This window comes from Trachinotus anak, unplaced genomic scaffold, assembly GCF_046630095.1.
Source record: "Trachinotus anak isolate AG129_WGS33_773 ecotype Australia unplaced genomic scaffold, CSIRO_AGI_Tana_v1 ptg000035l, whole genome shotgun sequence".
NCBI classification, from domain to species: Eukaryota; Metazoa; Chordata; class Actinopteri; order Carangiformes; family Carangidae; genus Trachinotus; species Trachinotus anak.
The window spans coordinates 577,905-588,419 of NW_027273886.1; the positions used below are offsets into that span (position 1 = coordinate 577,905).

At 37.6% G+C, this 10,515-nt stretch overlaps 1 protein-coding gene across 4 annotated transcripts; it reads left to right on the forward strand.

Moving 5' to 3' along the window:
- Positions 1-138: 138 nt before the first annotated feature.
- On the forward strand, positions 139-10,126 carry slc31a1 (solute carrier family 31 member 1). 4 transcript variants are annotated; one of them, XM_071472136.1, is made up of 7 exons: positions 139-318; positions 2,988-3,032; positions 4,648-4,802; positions 4,883-4,955; positions 5,365-5,533; positions 6,259-6,324; positions 7,796-10,126. In XM_071472136.1, exons 3-7 carry the CDS (start codon positions 4,653-4,655, stop codon positions 7,995-7,997), a joined length of 660 nt encoding a protein of 219 aa, XP_071328237.1. In that variant the 5' UTR covers positions 139-318; positions 2,988-3,032; positions 4,648-4,652; the 3' UTR covers positions 7,998-10,126. The 4 variants fall into 4 exon arrangements, with proteins under 4 accessions (XP_071328237.1, XP_071328236.1, XP_071328239.1 ...); XM_071472135.1 differs by having other exon boundaries at positions 140-318; positions 4,651-4,802; XM_071472138.1 differs by lacking the exon at positions 6,259-6,324 and having other exon boundaries at positions 142-318.
- The last annotated feature ends 389 nt before the right edge of the window (positions 10,127-10,515 follow it).

Sequence of the window (10,515 nt, forward strand, 5' to 3'; positions counted from 1 at the left end):
GCTGATCCCAGATCAGTCATGTGACACTGACCAACAAATCACGCTTACGTGGCTTCGAAAAGGCCCCGCCCCTGGTCTGAGGACTCGTCTTCTGATTGGTGCAAACCTCGAAGCTCCTCCCCTGTGGCCCGTGCACGGTACGGACATAGTGACGCAGCTCGCGGAAGTAGCGGCGGAGCAGAGGCGAACGGTGGAGGGAACAAGTGTCTCTTCTTCTACTCTTCTCCTTTTTCGTCTCCTTGTGACTTTTTTGTTTTCGTGCGTCGGAGCCAAGACAAAGGAAAAGAAGTAGAAGAAGAATTCCTGGAATAGTTGCAGGTGAGCTCAGTTTGTGTGAGTGTGACTGTGTCAGTGACCTCTGCTTCCACACACCATAGATACTACACAGCATGCTACTTGCTATCATACGAAACTCCGTAGAAAAATGTTACAATTTAACATCTCCGTGGACGTGACCAAAAACACGTACATGTAAAGTTCGAATTGGTGACAGTTTCAGAACAGGATGGGTCTCGTAGTAAATTCGGCTTGAATGTAAATCACCTGCAGAGCCCTTGTTCTGGTAAATCGTCGCCTTTCGTGACCCGATTTACGTTCATCATCCCCACCGCCGCCGTCTCCGTCTGCTGTACTGGAAGACGCTGATGAGATTTAAAAGGCACCTGGTTCAAAGGGATTTTAAGAACTGTGATTGGTGGATGCAGTGCGCGCCGATTTACAGGATAGTTCTCGCGCTGTCGGTCCAGGTGTTCTGCCGCGTGCACGCGTGTGCCCACGAGCGAGGCGACCTGAACGTGCCCTGACTTTGACTTTAACCGGATGGAGTCTGGGCGCGGGAGCTCACATCGTGGGAAAGGATCTGTTTCTCTCCGTTTTCCTCATGAAGTGAAGAACTCCAGAGATCAACAGATGGGAGTGACATGAGAACCGGTCGAGAACAATGAAGACAGTGTGAGGCGGGAAATAAAAACTGACGGGACTCCGACACTGATAAAGATTTACTGGCCTTATATCAAAACAGAACAACAGAGTCGTTATAATAACACACAGGTTATGATAATAAATCAGAGGTGGCAGGTGGAATAACAAACCGCCACAGCTCAAGTCTCACCATTGGTTCATTTAGTAGCTTCTGGAGCTTTCGATCATAACACACAGTCTTCCTCAGCAGAATGACCATTTTCATTGTGATAATTCTGTGGTGTAGATAAAAATAAAAACATTGTATAAAATGTCAGAAAATGCTTGTTATAATTTAATAAAGCCCAACAACATGAAAACTCTCTGGTCCCTCACCAGGAGGCTGAAGCGGCAGATCATTTACTGTAAAAAACACAAACAGCAACAATAATACATCCACATGTCACTTTATAATGTAATTTAATTGTGTCAGTGTCTCACAGACCAACATGACCATAAATCAGTCTTTAAAGCAGCAGCAGCAGATTCATTCAGCTCAATTGTTTCAGATGTAAATGTTACACATAGTTTTACTGTGACCTATCTGCAGTTAATATAAATGTATGATGAAATAAGTAAATTAAACTAGCCTCATGTCACATGACAAATGCAGTTGGAAGACAATAGAATAGGTGTAATATGTAATATTTACAAAAACAGATTATGGACATTTGCATCATGGTTTGAATCTGTTTCAGAGTCATTACACCCCTACTGTACAGTGTGTTATACAATATATACCTGTCCAGTATTGTTTCAATTTTATTTGTTGAAATGTGTAGTTATAGTTCTGGTTTACAGAGTTTACCGTTTATGTAGTTTGAGTCTCGTTTGAAATATTTTTCATCAGTTTCTGTGATGAAATGAAGAAGAAAATGTTTAAATAATGTATAAAAAGCAGGAATTTTAACTGAACTAAAACCCCTGATGTGACTGAACTGTGTGACTGTGTCAGGGTCAAAGGTCAACAGCTGTAGGATGTCAATCATTTACAGAAACATAATCAGTAAATATGACAGAGACCTGTCTTTACAGCCTCTTCACCTGCAGGACACTGACACAGCCGCGTGCTGCCTGATGCAACAGAGACTGAGTATCTTCAGTTCTGATCATTTATGCCCACAGTAAAAATCACTGGATCAATATTATACCAACACAATGCTGACTGGACTTTACCAGCGCCTTGTTGTTACTCCTGTCAATGGCTGTTATTTACCCAGAGTCAAATAAAGTTATTTTGACTCAGTGTTCGACAGGAGCTCCAGTCTGACCTTTAAACTGATTTACTGTTAGTTCTAAAACTGCAGAGGATTCACATTCAAAAAGAGCCGAGTACAACAGACTTTATTTTGAAGAAATAATTGATTATTAGTATAGTTCTTGTTAATCAATCAACTGAAAAAGGAAAACTGAAAGAAACAATCATCAGATTATTGATAATGAAGCCATAAACCTGATTAGTGATCAGACATTCAGCCGACACAGTAAATAAAGACGTAGATGTATTGATCAGATGCATTGATGAGGAAATGACCTCGCAGTTCTCCGACATCATTGTTTCTGATGCCGAGGACGTGACAGTGGCTTCATCTGTTCAGTATAAACGCTCACAGCTGGATTCAGATACAGATGTTGGAGCTCGTACTCTGACACACCTGCTGGCACCTGTGGTCGTATCAATATATCAAAAGATTGATCTCTGTACATTCACATTCACACGTTCACCGAGTTAAAACGCTGACAACAACCTTTGTCACTGATAACACCTGTCCCAGAACAGGTGAGTAAGTTTACCTGACAACAACCATATAAAACGACCGTGAACAGGTGTGTGAACAGGTGACAGTTCAAAGGGTTCCATCATTCACGATTCAGCCACAGCTTTTGATTGGCTGTCAGAAAGCCTCCTCTCAGCTGACTGGATGTCTGAGAATCATGCTAGTGTCTGATTGGCTGAAGCTGGTTCTGTTATCTGTTTTAATTGGCCATTGAAGACATTGTCCTTTCTCTCTCTCTCTTGGTTTCAGACAGTCTCTTCAGTGCTTGATCGCCCCTCACTGTCTCCTCTCCAGGTAAGTTTTTTTAATTAACTTCATGGGATCAGCCAATCAGAATCCAGGAAACCAGCCTGTAGCTTTCTGTTAGAACTGTAAAGTGACTCTTATGAATTTTATAATGTGGAGGGAAATAATGACCGAGGAGGAAGAGGAGGATGTGTTTACATCAGAGCTGAGAGAGAGTTAGAGACAGATCTCTCTGACTCTCTCTCTCTGACTCTAAAGAGGGCGAGAGACACTGAAAACAGAGCCCAGTTGAGACAGTCACATGCTGCCTGATGTCACAGGTGTCACTGAGACTCATGTTGAGTCAGGTGTGAACAGACAAACTGAACAATGTGATCAGATCAGTGAAGACTCAGGTTGATAGTAATAGTGGTCTGAACTGGTCTGAACTGGACCAGAGAGACAGTCACTTTAATCTAATTCACTCAAAGTGAAGCTGACTCAACCAAACAGAAATTGGGAAATGGCGTTGCCGATGGCGACGGCTGACCTTCCTGTTAATGTTAATGATGCTGTGATCTAATTGGCTGATGGCAGACAGAACCTCACAGTGTTCCGATTGGCTCTTTATGCCTCCTGTAGCCTTAGGGCATGACAGCCAATCAGATTTCAGCCGGGTGTCTGGTCAGTGATGTCAAACTGTTACCACGGTTACAGCGCTGCTGTTCAGTCTGTGTCTGTCTCCGGACAAGTCAGCATCACTGTGAATGAAGAGGTGTCAGTGAGGTAAGAGAGTGTGTGTTCTTAATGTCTCTCGCCCATTTTCTGGTGATAATAACAATAACTGTTTTCAGCAGATTTAATCAGAGTTTGATCCTGGTTCAGTGTCTGAGAACAGGTTCAGGTTTTGTTTTGTTTCTGGTCTTGGATCTGGCACTGGTTCCCTCTCTGGTTCTGGTCTTGGTCTGTTTCAGATACTGTGATTAGACTGATCAGACTGATATTGATCACTAATCAATGTGTTAATATGATGACAATATATGTCAATATGATGCAGCAGATTCTGATCAGGGCATCGCAAATAATCTTTGATATTTACATTAATTAACTCATCATTGTTATAACAATATTTTTTCACTTTTTATAAACTTTTTTTTATTGGTTGTTTTGTATTTAAAATTATTTTTGTAAGCGGCGTTTCATTTATATTTGTTTTCTTACAGTTGTTAATAGTTTTGTGTAAACTGAGCTGCGTTCACAACGAGGTCATGACAGCAGGTGAACGCAGATTGCAGCAGAGGAACACATCATGTCCTGTGGCTCTGTTTTATTATTACCTATTTACTGTGACATGATGCTGGGTTCGTTCTGTACATGAACAGGTTCCAGCATATTTACTGTTACTTGATGTAAGTGAGGTAAATGTGCTAAATGTGACTGAAGTGAAAACATGTGTCAGGAAACAAAAGCTAACGCTGACGGTAAAACATGTTTCTGCTGTGAACGTTGAACCGTCAGCTGTTTGGAGCAGGTTAAACGTCTGAGCTTGCAGCAGACGCCTGTGTGAAGAAAACATTTCAAACTACTCCTGGTTTTAAGACTCAGACATGAGACACATGTTGATGACATCACTTCCTGATGATGTCATTATCTCTGATGTAAACATCTTGTTTTTGTTCCCAAGCAGCCATGGACCACACAAACCACAGCACCATGGAGATGGACCACACCCACCACAATCATCATCACACCATGACCCCTCCCAGCACCACTGGACACAACCACGGGGGGGGAGGAGGAGGACATGGGGATGGAGGACATGGAGGACATGGGGGGATGGTGAGTGGTGGGGTGTACCACTGCTGCATGCTTCGTCAACTTGACTGGTGTGGAGCTAACTTGCTAATGTTGTTCTGTAGGTGATGACCTTCTACTTTGGCTGCAACAACGTGGAGCTGCTGTTCACTGGACTGCTCATCAATTCCCCTGGAGGTCAGAGGTCAAACTACAGAGAGGAGAGATTCTAGCACAGTTTCTCTTTCATTCTCTCAACACATTTAAATTTTTATAGTTTTCACTTGTACATTTTTCTTGTGTTTATTGATTTGTATTGTTTGAAGATTTTTATACTTGGGCATATTTTACATTGGGATGGTTTTTAGATTTAGATTTTTTTTTTTTTACATTTTCAATCTATATTTCTACTGTTTTGTGTGTTTTGTTTTGTTTTTTTTTAATCTAAAGATAGATTTATTATTTCATATTTAGATTTTTGATATTTTTGTATTTCTGTATTTTTTATTTAGACTTTTTTTTTTTAATCATTTTTATGTTTTTTCTTTTTTTCCCATTCATTCTGTCTGACACTGACCCCTCCCCCTCTTCCTTGTCATCGAATCAGAGATGGTCGGGGCGTGTATTGGTGTCTTCCTATTGGCTGTCCTGTACGAGGGGTTAAAGATCGGCCGTGAGGTGTTGTTGCGCCGCAGTCAGGTCAACGTCCGCTACAACTCGATGCCGCTCCCCGGGGCTGATGGGACAGTGCTAATGGAGACACATAAGACGGTCGGGTAAGTTGCTAAAGCTAACGGCAACAACAGCATTTCAAACAATCAGAAATGTCATTAAAATGTAATTTGGATGCAAGTATACAATTCCCAAAGTCTGAAAATATGAAAATGTTTAACAAATAAATGAAGAATAATGGTTATCTACGTTTCAAAATTGATTTTCAATAAAATTAATAAAAACTGCTCAACCTTCCTGTTAAAATGAAACATTGTAATTACTGTAAATCTTCATATTAATTGTATATTTACATTCACATTAAAAGAAGTTTAAAAATAAAAAATTATAGAATAAAAAAGTTAAATTGCAAATAAAATGTCTGGTATATTTTGTTGCTCTTAGAAACAAAGATTTTTGTTTCTGTTGAACTTTACTAAAAATAATCTAATTATTTCAATTTGAATTAGATATAGTACAAACTTTATAAACAGAAGTTATAATTGTTATATAATTATAATAGTATAATTGTTTAAAACTATACAAACAAATAAAAGTTCATAATTACTGTAACTGCAGCTTCTCATTCAGTCCTGTTTTATTTTCTATTCTCAGCGAATAACAAAACAACAAATCTTTAATCTGAGTCTGTGTTGACTGACACTAGCAATAGAACTCTCACATAATCTGACACAGAGGTCATGTGATCATAGGATCATAGGTCATGTGATCGCTGGTCATGTGATTGGTTATATGATCGTGAGTAACACATGTGCTCAATGATTGACAGTCAGTGTTTGGAGGGGGCGGAGCCTCCTGTTGGAATAAAGTCCCGCCTCTCAGGACTCTCTGTCAGGTAACCGTAAGAGTTCTAGTCTTGGTTCTGGCTCAAGTTGCTGGTTCTGGTTTTGGTTTTGTTTCTGGTCTTGGATCTGGCACTGGTTCTGGTCCTGGTCCTGGTCTGTTTGAGATACTGTGATTAGATTGATCAGACTGATATTAATCACTGATCAATTTATGGTGCAGCAGATTGTGATCGGGGCGTCATAAATAATCTTTGATATTTACATTAATTAACTCATATCATCATCGCCATAACAATGTTTTTTTACTTTTTATAAACTTTTTTTAAAATAGTTTGTTTTGTATTTATATTATTTTGTAGGCAGCGTTTCATTCATATTTATTTTTGTTTTGTTACATTTACAGTTTTTTTAAAATTGTTTTTTGTTTTTATAGTTGGACTATATATATATATATATATATATACATACACACACTTGTTTTATTTTTAAATATCAAGATATTTTACATATAATTTTTTTTATAGCTTTGTAATTTATTATATGGGTATATTTTATGTTTCAATTAGTTTGATTTTTAAGGATTTAATAGTTTTTGTTTCTTTTCCCTCCGCGTGTTGATTTGTTGCTGCGCTCGTCACCAGTTTCCTTGTTTTTACAACTTATTTTTAAACGGTTCTTTTTTTTGTTTGTTTTTTTTAAAATGTACTGAACCTGAATTTCACACAGACCTGTAGAGTCCCTGCTTCTGTTTCTTGTGTCATGGTGTTTTCTCTGCCATCTGATCTGTATGGGCTAATTTTGCTAAAACTGATGCTAATGCTGAGGCTAACACTTATTAACCACAACACAAATGTGAATGGAAACAAACTGTCTGTCGATAATTTATTTAATAGTTTCAATGTAAGTGTCAATGCTAACACTAACAGTGCTAATTATTAAAATGATATTTTCCTGAATGTAAATCTGTTATTTTAGCAGCAATGCCAACAGCAACAAAACAAAACGCTAAAGCTAACAGTTTGTATGTTTAAGCATGTAACAATGCTAACACCAACAAAAAAGAAAGCCAATGCTAAAACTGCTGCTAACACTACAGCCTTTTTGCCAAATGCTAATTTTAGAGTTCAGATCAAATGTGAAATCCTCATCTGATGTGTTTGAACTAAGTGTACCAAAACTAATGGTAATACTAAGGCTACTGGTAACATGACATGCTAAAGCTAATAGTGGCATTGCACTCCAATATTGAAGTCAGAAAAGGATTAGCATGAGCACTAACTGTAAGATATAATGCTGATATTAATGTCCTGCAGTGCATGAATACTAATAATAACACTGACAACAATTAAAGAGCATAATTATTGAACATGCTAATCCTAGAAGTGCTACAAACCTGAATTAAAGTTATGTAAGATGAATGGTACTGCTGATAACAGTAACAGTAGCATCATGTTAAGAGCTACATTATCTAGAATGCTAATGCTAACACGAATGCTGACCCCCTTCTTATTGTCCACTCAGGCAGCGGCTGCTAAGTCCCGCCCACTTCCTGCAGACCCTGTTGCACATCGTCCAGGTGGTTGTCAGCTACTTCTTGATGCTCATCTTCATGACCTACAATGCTTACCTGTGCATTGCCGTGGCAGCCGGCGCCGGCATGGGCTACTTCCTGTTCAGCTGGAGGAAGGCGGTGGTTGTCGACATAACCGAGCACTGCCATTAGCTAATGTGCTAGTTGGCATTACACCAGGAGGTTCAATATCTGCTGATCACAATCAATAAATGCTAACAATCACTTTCACTCTTTGTTAGCATGCTAGCCAATGTTCTAATGGAACTACAAACCACCAGAATGTGAGCATCAAATTCAGTCAGCACATTAAACAAGACACTAAATTACAAATGTTACTTGTTAACCATGGTAGCACCTTGTGATAGGTTAGCATGCACACTAACGAGTATATTCGTATATGTAAGCGTTCTTATTTTGCAGAAAACAATGATCACTTATTGCCATCGTGTTTTTTGCCAGACTTTTTCTTTTGTGAACTCCTTCTGGTGGACAAGCTGGCCAATCAGAACTTGGATCACCTCAGAAGATTCTGATTGGTCAGATCATGACCTTGTTTTGTCTCTTAATTTCCATTTTTGTGCCATGAGAACTGGAAGGTTAGCGCTAGCTGCTGCTAGCCGAAATGTTAGCGGAAATAGCTTATATACACTTTTTTTTTTTTAGTTAGCAATGTTAGCAGCTCATTAGAAGAGCCACAAATCATAACACAGTATTTAAACAGTTGTTTTTTATTTAGAGTGTAATTTATTTTACAAAAGTTTTTGTTTAGATTCTTTGATTTAACTGAAATTGTAAAAGAATCTTTTGGTATTTCTTGTTTTTGTTAAAAAGAATATGTAATTAAAAAATCCATGAGCTGATTTTACAATTACAATTTATCTGCCAACTTACAACAGAATTAAATTTACATCAAGTAAATTTTGTAAAAGACGACCTACCCAAATATTTCCTCAAACATCACTTCATTTAGATCCTTTGATTGAGCTGAAAGTATAAAATATACTAAAATAAAGTTTAAAACTTCTCACATAAAAACTTTAATTAATCACCCACTTTATATTTTGGGGAGAAAAACTTAAACTTCTATTCTTGTAAAAGAAGAAAACACCTACTTTGTTTTTGTTTTACAAAACTGAAACTCATTTTTTTTCTGTTGACACAAAATGGCCAGTTACACTTTTCTTATTTAAAAATTGTGTGTTGTTCAGTTTGTTTTTGAGGAACTCCTACTGGTGGGTGAACTGGCTAATCAGAGGTTTTATGTTTTTTTAAATTTTAACTACAAAACTTTTTTTTTTTTCTCATCTCCAGTTTTCTGTTTGAATAACAAAAACTCAGCTGCTTCTTGAATTTGTCAAACAGTTTATATTTAGAGATAGATTTCATGGATGAAATTTACAGAAAGTATACTTTTTATTAAACACCCATGTTTCTAGTTTTTCCTGAGATACCGTCGGCCTTAAACCCAACACCGTTTGCCTTAATGTGGCCGACGCGTGGAAACGTCCTGATGTATAATGGAGGCCAGTGTTTGCTCTGTAGGTGCTGCGGTTCAACATCAACATGTCTGTCAACTAAAAACAAAACTGAGGCTCTGCTGGTTTCACTTTACTAAAACTTGAAAACTTTTGTCTCTTTAATGTTTTTTTTTTTTAAGTTGTTTGAGTCTGAGATGAAACGTTGTTGATTGAAGCCCGTTTCAGCCAGAAGTGACAGGATGGATTTTTAGGAACGACCAAAAATTTAAAAAATACTGAGTCAAAATCTTGACTGATTCTTAAATTATCCTTTGTTTCTGGCCAAATAAATTTTCATAGACATTGTGATTTACTGTGTTTCTTTTTTTAAATGATTCACACTGAGAGGTGGGCAGAGTTTACTTAATGGACCAATGAGATTGCAGGGACAGATCAATTACTGGATTTCTATGTTGAACTGAACAGTTACAGGTTGGGTGTCCACAAACTTTTATCCATGTGTTGTCAGAGTAGATGCAGAGCAGAGTCACAGCAGATGCTCATCTTTCCTCTCAGTGTGAATCGACTCGTCTGTTGTTGAAAAATGAAGTTGAGGCTCTATGATTAAAACATGATGAAACTCTCTGAAGGAAACTTTTATCAGAAAATTAAAGTGTCTGAAAATGTTTTAATTGTTGTCAAAAATGCTGGAATTATAAAATAAATCGATAAAGTTTATGAAGTAAGTGGTTGTCAGCTCGTCTGTATGGAGGAAATGACATGACACTGTAAAACATTAAAAGTAAAAGAAATCAAATAATATCCACAGAATAGTTTTGTCTCATTTTAACAAATTCATTTTGATAAAATTGTTTAATGTGTTTTCTTTTCACTGTAAAATCTCAGAACTTCTGTTAATTTACGTTAACTTATTAACTTTTGACAATTATTTTCAACTTTAAATTCTTTGATTATCACTTTCTTCGTTTACAATCACGATGTCAGATTTACTAAATGACCAATTGTAATAAGCAGCCTGGCCTGATTACAGAGACAAGTGACACTGTTGGTCAATGGGACCAGGGACCAGAGGTGGAGCTGACTCATGGTTTCACCAAATATAATTTTAACAACAGAGTAATAACATATTAAATTTAACATGATGAATCCTTTTTAAAATTGAAATTTTTTTTGAACAACTTTGCCGCTAT

Coding starts and splice junctions, on each gene's coding strand:
- slc31a1 (XM_071472136.1), top strand. CDS start 4,653: ATGGACCACACAAACCACAGCACCATGGAGATGGACCACACCCACCAC. Junction 4,803..4,882: donor ATGGAGGACATGGGGGGATG/GTGAGTGGTGGG, acceptor GTTGTTCTGTAG/GTGATGACCTTCTACTTTGG. Junction 6,325..7,795: donor CTCTCAGGACTCTCTGTCAG/GTAACCGTAAGA, acceptor TTGTCCACTCAG/GCAGCGGCTGCTAAGTCCCG.